This window comes from Nymphalis io, chromosome 3 (genome assembly GCF_905147045.1).
Source record: "Nymphalis io chromosome 3, ilAglIoxx1.1, whole genome shotgun sequence".
In the NCBI taxonomy this organism is placed as follows: domain Eukaryota; kingdom Metazoa; phylum Arthropoda; class Insecta; order Lepidoptera; family Nymphalidae; genus Nymphalis; species Nymphalis io.
Genome location: NC_065890.1, coordinates 10,099,214 through 10,115,689, shown reverse-complemented (window position 1 = coordinate 10,115,689; position 16,476 = coordinate 10,099,214). Strand labels below are relative to the sequence as shown.

Sequence of the window (16,476 nt, the reverse complement as noted above, 5' to 3'; positions counted from 1 at the left end):
AATTCATATTATAATTACAAATTAATTACATTAGATAATAATTAGTAGAATAATGTAATAATTCACATACAATTGCATAGTTTTTGCTTAACATGCAGAATATGTGTGTATTTGAAACCATTAGAAGTATGCTCTTCTTCTGCTTTATGTTTGAAGTCAATAACATATGATGTGCTAAAATGTAACACTTTATTTTAGATATGATTCTGCTCTTTTCATCATTCTAAATTATACTTGATTAGAAACAAATTTTGTTTTGTAATTTAATTATACTCATATATGACAAATTATTTTGTTTATTTCATTAGAAATTTGTTTTAAAAGTGTCACAAAGATCAAAACAATAAATCTTATAATTAATATAATTTAATAAGAACATGTCTACTTTAAGTTCAGTCCTTAAATTGATTTATGCAATGTCCTCTTCCCAAAATATGCTTGAAAGAGATTGGTCTTTTAGCACTAAGATGTTTTATATTAGTTTCTTTTGTCAACAATAAAGTGTTATTGTATTGTGTTTATAATGTATATGTACTTAATTCTAAAATGTTGTTACAGATGAAGAGTTTGCATCAGATATCATTGATTTGCGTATGAAAGCAGCAGATTTTAACCTGATTAAAGTAATAGGTCGAGGAGCATTTGGTGAAGTTCAACTAGTCAGACATAAATCTACACATCAGGTATTTGCCATGAAACTCCTTAGTAAAGTAGAAATGATTAAAAGATCAGATTCAACATTTTTTTGGGAAGAAAGACATATAATGGCTCATGCTAATTCTGAATGGATCCTAAAACTGCACTTTGCTTTTCAAGATCATAAATATCTTTATATGGTGATGGATTATATGCCTGGTGGTGATCTAGTGAGTCTCATGTCTAATTATGATATACCTGAAAAATGGGCGAAATTTTATACTATGGAAATTGTACTTGCACTCAATGTTATCCATGGTATGGGCTTTGTTCATAGAGATGTTAAACCTGACAACATGCTCATTGATAAATATGGACATTTGAAGTTAGCAGATTTTGGTACTTGCATGAGAATGGGGCCTGATGGCCTGGTTCGAGCTAGTAATGCTGTAGGTACACCAGATTACATTTCACCGGAAGTATTACAATCTCAAAATGGAGAAGGTGTTTATGGCCGTGAATGTGATTGGTGGGCTGTTGGAATATTTTTATATGAAATGTTAATCGGTGATCCACCTTTTTATGCTGACAGCTTAGTTGGAACATATGGCAAAATAATGGATCACAGAAATTCTTTACAATTTCCCGATGATGTAGAAATATCAAAAGAAGCTAAATCATTGATTAGAGGACTGTTAACAGATAGAGTAAAAAGACTTGGAAAGAATAGTGTAGATGAAATAAAACAACATCCTTTCTTTATTAATGACCAGTGGAGCTTTGATAACTTGAGGGACTCTATTCCTCCAGTTGTACCGGAACTGTCCAGTGATGATGATACGAGAAATTTTGACGATATTGAAAAGTCTGATGCTTTAGATGAATCATTTCCGGTCCCTAAAGCATTTGTCGGTAATCATTTACCATTTGTAGGATTCACATATAATGGTGATTATCAACTTTGTGGAGGTAGACTAAAACCGGCTGATGTAGTGGATACAATATCTAATAATCACATAAACAATGTTGGGTCGGAAGCAATACTGCAGTTAGAAAAATTATTAGAAAGAGAAAGAGATGGACGTCGTAAACTTGAAGACAGACAAGTAGTGCTTTGTACTCAATTGGACGAAATTTCACAGAGAGAAATTAGAAATCAAAAAATTATAGCCGATACTGATAAAGAGTTGGCACTCCTTAAACATGATCTTAAAGAAATTCAACGTAAGGCTGAAATAGAGGCAGATTCAAGACGCAAAGCCGAACTGAATTATAGTGATGTTAAACGTCGCTTAGAAGAAGAGCAGAGTAAGAGAGTTAAAGAAATGAGTAATTTACAGATATATAACGAAAAAATCAATGCGTTAGAGAAACAATTGACAGAAATGCGCGAAAAGTTAAAACAGGAATCCGAAGCTGCAGCTAAATCACGTAAGCAAGCAGCGGAATTGAGTGCAGCCCAAGCTGCAGCTGCTGCGGTAAACGACGGTACTATGGCAAGTTTACGAGCACAGAGGGACACTCTCGAAAGAGAGTGTAGTACTTTGTCAGAGGAGCTCGGTTCTGTAAAGGCAGCTAAACAAAGGGCGGAGGCTTCGGTAGCTGAAGCAACTAGTCGGTTGAATGCTGCTCATGCTGAGCTGGAACGGTCATCAACAAGATTAGGACAAATAATGACTGACAATCGGCAACTTTCGGAACGTGTTTCTTCTTTGGAAAAGGAATGTGCCTCAATGGCTCATGACCTGAGAACTTCTCAACACATGTACCAGCAAGAACTACGAGCACATCAAGAGACGCAGCGCTCTCAATTACTTTCGAAACAAGAAGCCAATTTGGAGCTGGTCAAGGGTGAGCATTTTCGTATGTATTCCATTTAGAAATATTTAATCTTTGTAATCTTAGAACAGGCTATTTTCGCGTTTTATTCAATGTATGCTATATGTAGTAATATTAAAAGACCATTATGTTATTGTTTTGCATGCCTCAGGAACGTTGGAAAAAATCTTGACAGGTTTGTCAATTTTGCTATTAAATCAGTAATATTTATTTATACATAATTTTGTGTAGAAATTAAATTATTCTGTTACGTTCGTATGTCGCTCAATCTCTCGCATAAAATCAACTCATGACCTCTTAGAGAGTAGCAGCAAAATTTTTAAATAGATAACCGCCTAATTAAGTACTAATTGTAGTTACATATTGGTATTTTAATTTTTTTTCTTTTCTTTCTATAGCGTTACAAGGCAAATTGAATGAAGAAAAAACAGCAAGGCAACGTGCCGATTCAGTTTCCCAAGAAAAAGATCGTCAAATGTCTATGTTAAGTGTTGATTATCGACAAATGCAACAACGATTACAAAAATTGGAGGGTGAACATCGACAGGAGACCGAAAAGGTTAACAAGTTTTCATTGTGTATTAAAATGATTGAGAAGAGTCGTAATGGCTCAAGGGATGATAGTAAAGTTCGATTGATCGCAAACTTAATTCAATACAACTGAACGATTCATTTGAATGAAAAGGTACATCAAAACTATATGGTATCCCTTTAGACACGACAGACTATTATACTACATTCTAATTTTCGTTTTATTGTATTTATTACAAAAAGCCGAGATGGCCCAGTGGTTAGAACGCGTGAATTTTAACCGATGATCGTGGGTTCAAACACGGGCAAGCATCACTGAATTTTCATATGCTTAATTTGTGTTTATAATTAATTTCGTACTTGACGGTGAAGGAAAACATCGTGAGGAAACCTGCATGTGTCTAATTTGCACATGCAGGCAGGTTTCCTCACAATGAAACTAAAATTCCAATCCGCATTGGAGCAGCGTGGTGGAATAAGCTCCGAACCTTTTCCTCAAAAGGGAGAGGAGGCCTTAGCCCAGCACTGGGGCATTTACAGGCTGTCACTGTTTACAAAAAGCGAATCAAACAGAGCACAGCCGTGCTGTCTAACGAGGGGCAGTAACGTGTACAGGATCCGTGCGCAGGTGGTGGGTCTGCAAGCGGCGCTGGAGCAGGAGCGCGCGGCGCGGCTGGCGGCGAGCGCGGAGACGGCGGCGGCGGAGGCGGCGAGCCGCGCCGCGCACGCCGAGCGCGAGGCGCGCGCGCGCGAGCTGCAGGCCGTGCGCGCCGCGCTGCACGACGCGTCCGACAAGCTGGCCGCCGCCGCCGCCGAGCGCGACATGCACTACGTCAGGGTGAGTCGGACGACCGCATTCATTACTGGCTGGACTTTTCAGTTGAACTCGTTGCGAATAGATTAGATTCGTTGTCTAATTGCACTTACTGACTAAACATAATTAATCTCCAGATAAACATCGTGAATTATGTTGGCGATTTTTTAATTTACCTTAATGCTTTGAGTGTGCTGTTTAGCCTTCTTGAATAAACACAAAAACTGTGTAACAAAATAACAGCTATAAAACAAAAAACTTTTTTGTTTAGTATTAGACTTGCACTAAATATTCGGTTACTATTTCTTATTCGGCGTATTCGGCCATTTTTTTCTAATCAACCCAATACCGAATACTTAAAAACAGAAGTAAAAATTAACAAAAACACCAGTAAACTTATCATGTAACTTTTAATAATCAATGGAAAGTCACACATATATTAAATAAAAAAAATCTAAGAGATCAGAAAACAGGTAATTAACAAAATTTTGCTAAAGTCAACTCAATACTAATATTATACAAATTAGTATTTGGAAATTAGAGTATAAAAATCAAATGTTCGGTACATGCAATTTCATATTTCATGTTTTTCTCAAATTATCAATAATGAATATGATTAAGTTTCGATCACTAGCGTGAATAAATTTGCCTACGTGTGATTTGACAATGCATTTCGTTGACTACATTAATTTTATTTACTATTCTCTGAATTAATCATAGTCTCATCACGCCGAAATAGACTGTCCTTCGGGGCATTACGACATTGTGACTCATTGTGAGCACTCAACAGAACACATACACACACAAGCGAACTTTTGCCTTATAAGATACACCTGCGCGTACGACTCTAAATAAATAAACTTGTAATTACGTATTTTGTGGTTTAAATAATTATTAATATATTTCACAATTACAAACATCCCTTTAAACGGATTTGCGGTATAAGCTATACTCTACAAAATATACGCAATTGTAATTAGCACATTGAATAAAAAAGGCATTATTATTTCTCACAGCTTGAACTCATTGTTTTCATCTTACTATTTTTGTATTGTATTAATAAAAATGTAGTAATCTTATAAACAACGATAAAGACAAATAATAAATAACTGTATTGTAATGATCACAATAATAATTTGCAATATTTCTGTACTACATTCTTATTGACATATTTTTAAAATGTTTTTATAACATAAATTAAACGGTTCACGTAAATAATAATATTGTATGTTAAGTTTAATGGCATATTTATATGAATTAATTAACTCGTTTCAATTTATCAACGTTGTCCATTAAGATGTGCTAATTGAAATGGGCATTCATATGACGTTCCTGCTGACGAAAACAACAGAGGTCACACGATACGATAGTCCACTGTAATTTAACCTAAATACTATTCAATTAGATACTTGCGTATCAAATGCCATTTTTTTTTCGTAACATTCAATTTACAATTGACAATTATTTGTTTTAAAAGGTAATTTTTGTTTTGTTGACATATTTGTTTCGTAATTAAAAGTTTTTAATAATCTTTTTACACGAATATAAAGTCTCCAAATACAGTAATCAAAAGTGAGATTGAAATCGTCGAACCTGAAAACCTGAACCAGCTAATAGTCATAATCATAAATGAGTTTAGGGTGAAAGAAGTATTTAATGTGTATGTAGGGAATCAGTAAAATCACATAAGGTAACGATGTTAATATATTAATTGTAGTGCATCGAGACTATATTTATATTAGCCTAGAGTAACTTAAAATATTTTATCTTATTTAAACAGAAGCTCGATTGATGCGCCCAGAAAATAAAGATAAACATTCGTAGAATCGATATCAATGTGTTCTTACCAGTAACCGCCGAGCCAAGCTATTGATAAATATACAACACATGCACTCACACGGCAATAATACAAATTAACCTTATAAAAAATTTACACGATTTCATAAACAAAAATCACGATTTCAAAACGATATATCTTAAATTAATTAAGTCCATGATATAAATATTTAAACATATTAATTTCCTAATAAACTAAGTTTGTACCTAATTATAATTAATTACGTTAACTAGCAAAAAGCATAGTTAATAGAAGTTCGATAATTATTATTAATAAACCTCTTATACCACAATTCCTGTTTGTCAGTCAGTATACACCCATAAGTAATTGTTTTTTTCTTGTTTAGTAATTATCCGGTATAATAAATATAAATTTCCTTATACCGAAAAACAAACACATTATATTATAAAGAGAAAGGATTTTTCCCTGGTCCCACAAAAAACACCGGAATAGTTTCGTTTCTTATAAACTCCCTGATACTTAAACTTTTTAATTTCATAATATTTATACATATGTTATTAGGACACATGTTGTGTCCTCTATTGCATAAAATTGTGTTTTTATTAAGAAATATCGTGAATGCTTATTTAGACTTATATTTGATTTTATTAATGTTGTTAAAGCAAATACTAGGCGAGTCGACAAGTCCATAAAACGTTAGTATTATTGCATAACTTCATTTACGGAATAATTTGCGTGGTTTTATATCCTGCTCTTCTTCGACCAGTTGTCATTTTATTGAATCAAGTTTAATCACGATAGTCTTTAATATGATTTTTGTGATTATGATTATACGAAGTTCAATATATTGAATAAACAAATGTTTTAAAATTAATGATTACACCTAAATTTTGCATAAAGTTTAGTATATAAAAAGCCGTTAGGTCTTACGCGTGTTACTTAATTTGCATTATGCGGTTGTCACATAAATATATCCGGTGTCTTATGAATATTTTGTCAAACTATTTTTTTGCCGTTAGATACTAGTTTAAAAACTTAAAATATGAATGAGTCATACATACACGAATGTCGACTATAATAAAGACTAATCCTAAAAAAAAACAAGAATTACATTTTGATGGTTTATTTGAGTCGAGATGGTCACGCTTCGATAAATCCGGTGTTAGCCGTTGAGCGGTCATGAAGTAACGGTTAACAACTTTAGTTTTATGTTTGAACATTTTCTTAAAATTATTTAAAAAATAGTAAATGGAAAGCTGCACGTATTCTTTTTTTATTTGCTCTGATAGTACTATTAAATGTTCCATTATAATATTACTTCAGTGTTCATGAATCAAGATCCTTGAACTTATGTTTCAACGTAATATACTTCGATGTCATTATATAAATACTATTTTTTTATAGTATAGGTAGGCGAGCAAGCATATGGGTCATCTGATGGTAAGTGGTCACCAACGCCCATGCGTTGGTGACCACTTACTGTCTATGGAGACATTGGCATTGTAAGAAATGTTAACTATCGCTTACATGGCCAATGCGCCACCTACCTTGGGAACTAAGATGTTTTGTCTCTTGTGCCTGTAAATACACTGGCTCACTCACCCTTCAAACCGGAATACAACAATACCAAGTACTGCTGATTTGCGGTAGAATATCTGATGAGTGAGTGGAACTTACCCAGACGACCTTGCACAAAGCCCTACCACCAGTAAAAAATTTGGTTTTAAAATTTCTATTTAATCACGATATTTATTTATTTATAATACGTTTCAACATGGCTATGATTACAGACCAGTCGTAATGCATATAAAACAAGAATATAAATTTATTTTCTACGATTTAAGGCATGCACGGCTCGTTATGATAAACTTAATTATTGACGTGTTATTGAGTAAGCAGGCTATATTAACGGCAAGGAAGGAAACATACTCGTAGGGCTTGGGCCAAGCTCGTTTCGGTCGGTACACTAACCATTCAAATTATTAAATTATATAATTATAGAAATAACTTATTTGCTTGCGTTTCGATTTGAAAGATGGGTGAGTTCGAGTAATGAAAGGCACGAGGGACATCTTAATGGATGTATCAATAAGTAGTCATTAATTACAACTTCCAATCAGGTGGTCCATTTGCTCTTCTGCTTTTTTAATAATAAACTAAAACGATAATTTAAGTTCTTTACTATCTTAATTCTTATTTCAGAGCGAGGAGCTAAGATCTCAGTTGGAGAACGAGCAGCACTATTGCGTGGTGTACCGCACGCAGGCGAGCGAGCTGCGCGCGCAGCTGGAGGACAGCACGCGCGCAGCTCGCGACCTCGAGCAGGAGCGCGCCAGCCTCATGCACCAGCTGCAGCTCGCCATCGCGCGCGCAGACTCGGAAGCCATCGCTAGGTCGATATCCGCTTACTAGATCATTTACATAACAATTGACCTAAATTCAGATAACATTTATACACGTACAATGATAATTAGTAGTAGTATTTCTATTGCATATAAACAAATTGAAATAAAAACAACATGTAAATACATCCTAACAGTGAAAGCGTCCACGTGATTTTATTTTTTATCGAATTTCAATGTTTTTTTAAAATCATATCGTTTTCTCGTAGAGCACAGAGTAGAGAGTAGGTTTATATCAAACATAATTTTAAAACGCGATTGATCACGAGCAGGTCGATAGCGGAGGAGACGGTGGGCGAGCTGGAGAAGGAGAAGACGATGAAAGAGTTGGAAATGCGCGACGCGCTCACGCAGCACCGCGGGGACCTGGCGGCGCGCGACGCGCTGCTGCAGGGCCTGCGCGACCGCGACCACGAGAACAGGGCCACCATCGACCTGCAGCGGAAGGTCTCGCACTCACATACATACACACTCGGGGTGGCTTACGATAACATTCGATGTTTTTGAACACGGCAAATTGTTTATTATACATATTTAATTGGAACTCGAGTTATTAAAACAATGTTAATATTAATTAGTCACTCAAATAGTGGTCACGAATAAAAAGTAATCATGAATCCTGTGGAAACGTCGGGCCAATAATAATGAAATGTCCTTAGTTTAATGTTTGTGTGTAGTAGTGTGTAGTTTAATGAGGTATGTAAGAGATAAGACTGATTCGTTGGTCTAGTGGCTTGATGTAAGGCCGCAGAAACGAAAGTCCTGGGTTCAATTCCCAAGTCGGGCCAATAAAAAGTTATTGGGTTTTGCTGTCAGAAAATTCTCAGTAGCAGTCCGGAGTCTGGAACTTGAAAGTGTGTACACTCCCGTGCCTCGGAAAGCACGTAAAGTCGTTGGTCCTGCACCTGAACTCTTTCCGGTCGTGTCGGATTGCTGTCCTATCGGATTATGAGAGTTAGGGAATAGAGAATGCACCTGTGTTTGCGCACATACCTTTGCACTATAATATGTCCTGCGCAGTTGGCTAATCTCTCTTGAGATTAGCCGCCATAACCGAAATAGGTCTGGAGGACCTTATTTGTGTTTGCGCACACACTTGTGCACTATAATATCTCCTGCGTAGTTGGCTAATCTTGAGATTGGTCGCCGTGGCCGAAATCGGTCTGGAGAAAATTTTTATTAAGGGATAAGTGTGAGATCGAGACTGATGTCTGTTCGAGACTTCTGGTTGTGGTAGAGGACAACTCAGGATATTATTTCTCTAACATATTTTATTTAACTTGTACTGAAAAAAAAACTATTTAATCCCGCAAAATTGATTTTTGAACAATAATATAGAAATTGATATTACTGTTGTTAATGCAGGAGGTGGACGAGTTGCGCCGCAGCGGCACGGCGCTGGCGGAGCGGCTGGCGACCATGCAGCGGCTGCAGGAGGACGTCGACCGCCTCAACAAGAAGCTCAACTCGGAGATCATGCTCAAACAGCAGGCCGTCAATAAATTGGCTGAGATTATGAATAGGTATTTATTTCCTTTCATTAAATACTTAAAATAATATATTATTTATGACATGTAAGGTTCTTGTCAGCAAGCTGGGCGTCTAAATGTTTTGTCAAATAATTTCTGCAAAATATACTTCGTGTAATAAAAGCCATTTAATGTCATCACTATTTATATTTAAGGAACCATTAATTAAATATGACTGAAACTTTTTAACTAACTGAAAATTTTTATAACCATTATTTGTGTAATTTGTAATCTTAAATATTCAATTTCCATAACAAACTGCAGATTGAAAATAAGCACGAACATGATAATGGACATAATATTTTAACCCAATTTATTATTTGTATTACGTTATTTTTTTTTTTAAATCTAACAAGACACATGGTTTTTATTAATAGAAAAGATATGAATCCCGCTTCAACGAAAAACAAGAGCAAGATGTCGGTGCGCAAGGACAAGGACTACCGCAAGCTGCAGCAAGAACTGACGCGGGAGAAGGAGAAATCGGATCAGCACATCGCAAAACTGCAGCGAGACCTGCAGGATGCGCAGCAGCAGCTGCTTGAGGAACAGCAGACAAGACTCCGGCTCGCCATGGAGGTATGTACATATATTATTTTTTTCGGAATTTTCTTAAATTTATTATATTATTATTTTTGTAAGCCACAATTAAAATGATATTTTAAGGAAACACTGTTGTACTAAACATATTACTATTTTACTTTTAAATTGTAGGTGGATAGCAAAGATGCAGAAATCGAACAGCTTAAAGAAAAATTAGCCGCGTTAACAAGCGAGACCGCCTCGCAGTCGTCCGCCGATGCGGAGGACGGCGAGACGGAACAGACGCTCGAGGGTTGGCTCTCAGTGCCCTTCAAGCAGAACATACGAAGGCATGGCTGGAAAAAACAGTATGTCGTCGTCTCCTCGAAGAAAATTATATTCTACAACACCGAGAACGACAAGCAGAACACTACAGATCCAGTCATGATATTAGATTTGAGGTAAATTGTTTGTTTTAAGTAACATTATACATAATTGGTTATTTTATCGTCTTGCATTATTCTTATTATTATTTATACATAATAAATGAAGTGCCCTAAGTACAGTTTATTACATAAGATACATAGTTGTTTCACCATTTTATATTCTTTTAAAATGAACTAAAAGTATATGTAGTCTCGTTATTCTCGATACATGATTATGTGCAATAACAGTATTAATAGTTTGTAATCATCGCGTCGCAGCAAAGTGTTCCACGTGCGGTCGGTGACGCAGGGCGATGTGATCCGCGCCGACGCGAAGGACATCCCGCGCATCTTCCAGTTGCTGTACGCGGGCGAGGGCGAGGCGCGCCGGCCGGGCGACGCGCAGGACCAGCCCGCTGACGGAGCCGACCACGCCGGTGGGTACACTGAACTCGTTCAAAATACCTACCACTGTAAAGGGACTTTATAAAGGAATATTTTCGCAATAATATTGACTTCATTTACAGTTATATTAAATTTTAAAATAAAATATAAACCTTAAATTGAAAAATCGATGTTAAATCGTTATTTTTTTCTTGCAGCTCACATTATTTATGTATCATTATTTTTTTGTTATAGTATAATTGATGAGTTGTTTTGGATTTTTCTTCATCTTATATTCGGTTAAATGTAAAATAAGTTTTATAATATAATATTATACATTCTACACATTTCAGGTAACACAGTCCAACATAAGGGACACGACCTGGTCAGCATCACGTATCACATCCCCACGGCGTGCGAGGTCTGCACGCGTCCGCTGTGGCACATGTTCCGTCCGCCGCAAGCTTACGAGTGTCGGCGTAAGTCACGAGTCGGTGTTTATTTCAAAGATATCGTGTCCCAGTCCAAGCCCATCTCTTCTTCCGTATGTCTATCCGTATGTATATGAACGCAATATTTGGAAACTGATTATAATAATTCGGCAAACACACAGAGGTAAAACTAATACTCTCGAAGTGTTTTTTGTTCATTTTTCGGAGTCGAAAGGCGCGAGGGGATCCGTGAAGTCCCCTCGTCCACATCCGATGCAGTGGGTATAGGATAGCACGCCGCTTGCAGGTTGCCGCATGAAGATCCACGCCGAGCACGTGTCGGAGGGCGAGGGCGTGGCGGCGTGCAAGCTGCACGCGGACCGCGCGCGCGAGCTGCTGCTGCTGGCGCCCGCCGCGCCCGAGCAGCGCCGCTGGGTGGCGCGGCTGGCGCGCCGCGTGCAGCGCTACGGGTACCGCGCCGCGCACACCAACCACGACCACACCAAGCTGTCGCCCAGGTTGTTATGAACCTATCTCTTAACTGAGTTTTAAACTATCGATATAGCAAAGTTTTATTAATATCAGTTTCGATCAGTTTCATTATGTACATATTAGTTACATTGTGTTGATATTATATATCAATTTGTAATATAATTTAATGACGCGTTAATAGGCGACGGAGTTCTGTCGTGACTTTGGTGCGATAGATTTGCTTTTAGGTAGAACGCGAAAGATTAACGAATCGATTTATCTCCTAACTGAGTTTTAAACCTCAGGAATGAAAAAAATAGGCAATATTTTTCTATCCTATCGAAATATTTAGAGATTGTATGATTTTGTACCATAAAGTATTTAATTATTACTATATACTATTTAGTACGATGTAATGATACGCGGCTCGATATTGTCGGAGAACTTAGTCACATTGAGCCTCTGTTCCAATACGTTTTAAAACAATTTGGTATTGATTATATATTAAATTTTTTTGGTATTCAAATTAATTAAAATAAAATTAATTATGAATGTTAATGGAATCCCTGACTCGTTGCACGAAAGAATCGGCTTCAGTGTTAAGAATGTTTGCAATCTAAGAGATTAATGAGGTATTAGTTTTAAATAATAGTAATAATATTTTGAAGTCGCTATAGGACCGTTAGTGATGATATTGACCGAGGATATATGTGTTTCAGAGATTCCATGCGCTCGAACTTGAAGGCGGCCTACATGAACGCGTCGCAGCGCAGCTCCACGCTGCCCGCCAACGCGTCGCTCCCGCGGCAGTGACGTCACACTCGCCGCTGCGATACGATTGTATATCGCTCACGAAAGCGGACCTTTGGCATGTATTTTATGACAGGAAATCGAATTGTGTATTCAATTCACGTCCCGACGAGTTCAACCCGGTAATCTGACCTCCAAATGGTAATCATATCCATCGTATTGTCACAATATCTGACTTACCCCGTGAGAAAGTAAAATTTTTGAATATGTTTTAGTTGGTTAAAAAAATTAAACAAAAATTATTATATCAAATTAAATCTTAAATACTTAATTTATTGTGTTAGTTTAAATTTTGGTCAAAATAAAAATAATATATTGGCACAATTGTGATGATATTAAAATTTAATGTTGGTACTTATTTAAAAGAAAGTGTATCCATCTACCAAATATTACACTATCAAATATCCATAACAAAAGTGTACTTCAATTGTTTGAATGTTACATACAGCAATATATAATCGAGTACGATGATACATTAACATTACGTTAGTTCTGTTATAATTGCCGTCGTCACAAATGATAAAGTTTAATCTTCACAATTATGTCACCGTTGCCGTTTCGTGAATATAAATAATATTTGAATTTGAAAGGAATATTTTGCCTACATCTGTAATCGATAATTTTATTTAACTAATGCATTAAAAGCGGTTTAGTGAGAAAAGAGAGATCGCACATGTTTTCTTGTTACGTGACTCTTATTATATTTTGAAACTGACAATAAATATGTGCTATTAAAACGATTTGATTCCATCACTATCGATATAGCAAAGTTTTATTAATATCATTTTTGATCAGTTTCATTATGTACATATTAGTTACATTGTGTTGATATTATATATTAATTTGTAATATAATTTAATTACGCGTTAATAGGCGACGGAGTTCTGTCGTGACTTTGGTGCGATAGATTTGCTTTTAGGTAGAACGCGAAAGATTAACGAATCGTTTTACGCTTCTAGGCGCGCTCTGTGTGGGTATTGATCGACTAATCGGCAATCATGTTGGATACTTAACGAGTCGGTCATTTCAAAAGAGATTATCGTTGGCGCGGGACTTCACAATAGATTTACACAGTTCATTTATAGTCAATCAAGTGTAATACAATTTCGTATACAACTGAAATGTATGCTTTTTTAATACATGCAGTTGATATCAGATAGAAGACGTTATTCCAGTAATATCGAGTCAATTACAATGAGACTAGAATGAGACAATTAAATTTTAGCGAAGTGTTTCTTAGTAAGGGCTTGTTTTATGAAGGTTTAAATATTTCACAGCGTTGTTATATGAGGTCCTAACAGTATTTTTAAATAATGACCAACATATTTGCTCTTGCATAGTTTTTCACTAATACCGCGTTATATTTTTAACGGAATAAATGAACGCCTATTGCGTAATGATCGCTCGTTTTATCTACACAACTATCACAAATTGTGTGTTTGTTTCTTTTATCTTCTTCCACTATGTTTGTTGAATGTTATTTGAAGTTCGAAAAAACAATACGAATTATTAAGACTTGCACGTATCAAGTATATTTAAAACGCGCCAAAAGTACGATTACAATCTTTACACAAGTTAACACCCTCAATATAATTTTTTTTAAATGTTATAAAATAAGATCAAGCAATAGTAAAACGGAATTGATTAGATTAAAAATTAATTCTAACACAAACAGTGGTTTACCAGACACGAAAACGTAAGAGTTCTTTAGTCCATCTACTTACGAAAAATTATACAATTTAGGGAACCAATTTTAAGTAAGTTTGCATTAACAATCTTTATAAACGAGGTATAGTGCCATAAAGTTTACTAGTTCTTGGTATTTGCTCAACCTCACGAATCCACAAATCGAGTATGCGATTTACCTAACATAAGATACAATACAGATGTGCTTCCTTATGTCTCCTCCAGTTAAGTATAGCTTATAGGTAAAGAAAGTTGTAGATCATAAAACAAAATATTGCGAAAGTAAATTGTCTCATATTCTTTGCTAATGCAATTCTTCTCAGTTAAATATGAACCCAATAAAAACATGTGTTCAGCTTAGAAATACTTTGTAATCAGCTGATTGATTGAGTTAATTTCAAGTTAATTTTCTTGGTGCCAAATTTCGCTCTACGATAAAAACATGTACAAATGATAGCTAAATAAACTTTATGTATAATTATAAAAGTCACCTGAAACGGTTGTGTAAAATGACACCAATGTGAGCTTATTACGTTTAGGAATTACATAATTAAAAAATTTCAATAAAATATATGAAGACACCATAAGATTGTCGTGAAATGCATTCAATGAAGTGATCGATAAAGTACAAAGTTAGATATGAAAGTACATTTGTTACACGGGACACCGCTTGATATCCTTTTACGCGATAAAGAATACTTGTCCATATTTTTAATGTTGCCAGTAACATTAGTATAATGTAACACGAATATCGGTATCGGTGGTTTCTATTTGGCCTAATTGAGAAAGACGCCGGAACGATAGGAGAAGGCTCAAACTCGGACAGCTGTGATAATAGACGTGTGTAGGTAACACCCGTGGTGCTAAAGCGAAACAGGCCTCCGAAGCATTGTTGTTACTAATGGTTCTTGTTAAACATTATTATGCGCTGTTTATTATTGCTCTACGAACTGTTAACATTCCTGCAACAAAGCTATGTTGATTTTTGTTTATCTTAGTTTTACGTCGTCTCGAGTTAAACCATTTCGCTTGACCAGTTATCGCTTTTATATATTCTAGTTTTAAGTTTGAAAAAAATCTCTACTCGATACATACTGACATACGAATTTTAAATATACGTACTTAAATGTTTTATAAATTGCAATTAATCGTAGTTATACGCTTATATTTTGAGATGCATTTTTCTATTTTATTTTGTAAGGCAGCTATTGCATTCATTCGTGTGAAGTCATTCCATCGTCAGCCCCAAAAAATAATTTGTTACGCACGTTCGGATATTTCTGTTTATTGCCAAAGAAATTTTGGAATTTTAATTTTTACAAATAATTGCAATTTATTATTTTTTTAACGTTATTCCGTTAACAAACAAATTATGCTTGTCATTAATATTAATTCAGTACCTAAATTATAATATGTTTATAATGCATAATTACTGCGCTGGTTTCTATTGTTGTTAAACATATTCGGGAGTATTTTTATTTAGTAGAAATGGTTTCGGTGGTGGTACAAAAATACTCTCGAAATGTTGCCCCCGGAGCATCTTGTCAATAGCGAGCAGTGTACAATCGTCATTATGATAAATTATTTATTGTATTACGTCATAACGTTTTTATTTATCAATTTAAAATTGTAAGTTCCTAACTAGCTAGCTTCTCAGATATCTAATGCTGATGATAATACATTAAACATTTACTGTTTGTCGTTAAGTGGGTATATTTTTATAATGCTTATTAATTATTATAATCGGAGAATCTTTCGTTAAATGTGCTTTAGAATTTGATATAGTCTAATACAAACTGCAGTGCACAGACAACACGTCATCGGTACGCCGTTGGCGTATTGTCGGTGCATTTCCGTTTCGATGTCGGTACGATGTCGGTACAATGCCGTCGCGTGTGCGACGACCGACGCAAGTCTGTTGCAATACTAATATATACCACGTGCCTTAGCTACACGGCCCACTCCCATATCATCTAGACATACTATGTAATATGTATTGATAGTTATGATAATGTACATATGTTTTCAAATAAACCAATATTTTATGGATTTTTTAAGGAATTTGTATATTGTAAAGAAAATTATTAATTTTATCATAAAATTAATGCCTAGCTCGTAAGTGCTACATTTGTGAAAAAATAAATAACATTTTAAAATTCATCGTTTTATTTATATCAAAATACTAATATATTATTCTT

At 35.5% G+C, this 16,476-nt stretch overlaps 1 protein-coding gene across 6 annotated transcripts in view; it reads left to right on the top strand.

The window, feature by feature from the left end:
• LOC126781075 (rho-associated protein kinase 2) overlaps positions 1 to 16,434 on the top strand; it is a 19,834-nt gene extending 3,400 nt beyond the window's left edge. For 5 of the 6 annotated variants that reach the window (XM_050505871.1, XM_050505873.1, XM_050505870.1 and 2 more), the window contains 12 exons: positions 559 to 2,499; positions 2,874 to 3,034; positions 3,635 to 3,844; positions 7,821 to 8,011; positions 8,293 to 8,467; positions 9,386 to 9,543; positions 9,927 to 10,128; positions 10,264 to 10,532; positions 10,776 to 10,933; positions 11,234 to 11,359; positions 11,619 to 11,829; positions 12,502 to 16,434. In XM_050505871.1, coding sequence (XP_050361828.1) covers positions 559 to 2,499; positions 2,874 to 3,034; positions 3,635 to 3,844; positions 7,821 to 8,011; positions 8,293 to 8,467; positions 9,386 to 9,543; positions 9,927 to 10,128; positions 10,264 to 10,532; positions 10,776 to 10,933; positions 11,234 to 11,359; positions 11,619 to 11,829; positions 12,502 to 12,595 — 3,896 coding nt within the window. In that variant the 3' untranslated portion in view covers positions 12,596 to 16,434. The remainder of the gene's footprint in view (positions 1 to 558; positions 2,500 to 2,873; positions 3,035 to 3,634; positions 3,845 to 7,820; positions 8,012 to 8,292; positions 8,468 to 9,385; positions 9,544 to 9,926; positions 10,129 to 10,263; positions 10,533 to 10,775; positions 10,934 to 11,233; positions 11,360 to 11,618; positions 11,830 to 12,501) is intronic. The other variant, XM_050505874.1, reaches the window with a different exon arrangement.
• The last annotated feature ends 42 nt before the right edge of the window (positions 16,435 to 16,476 follow it).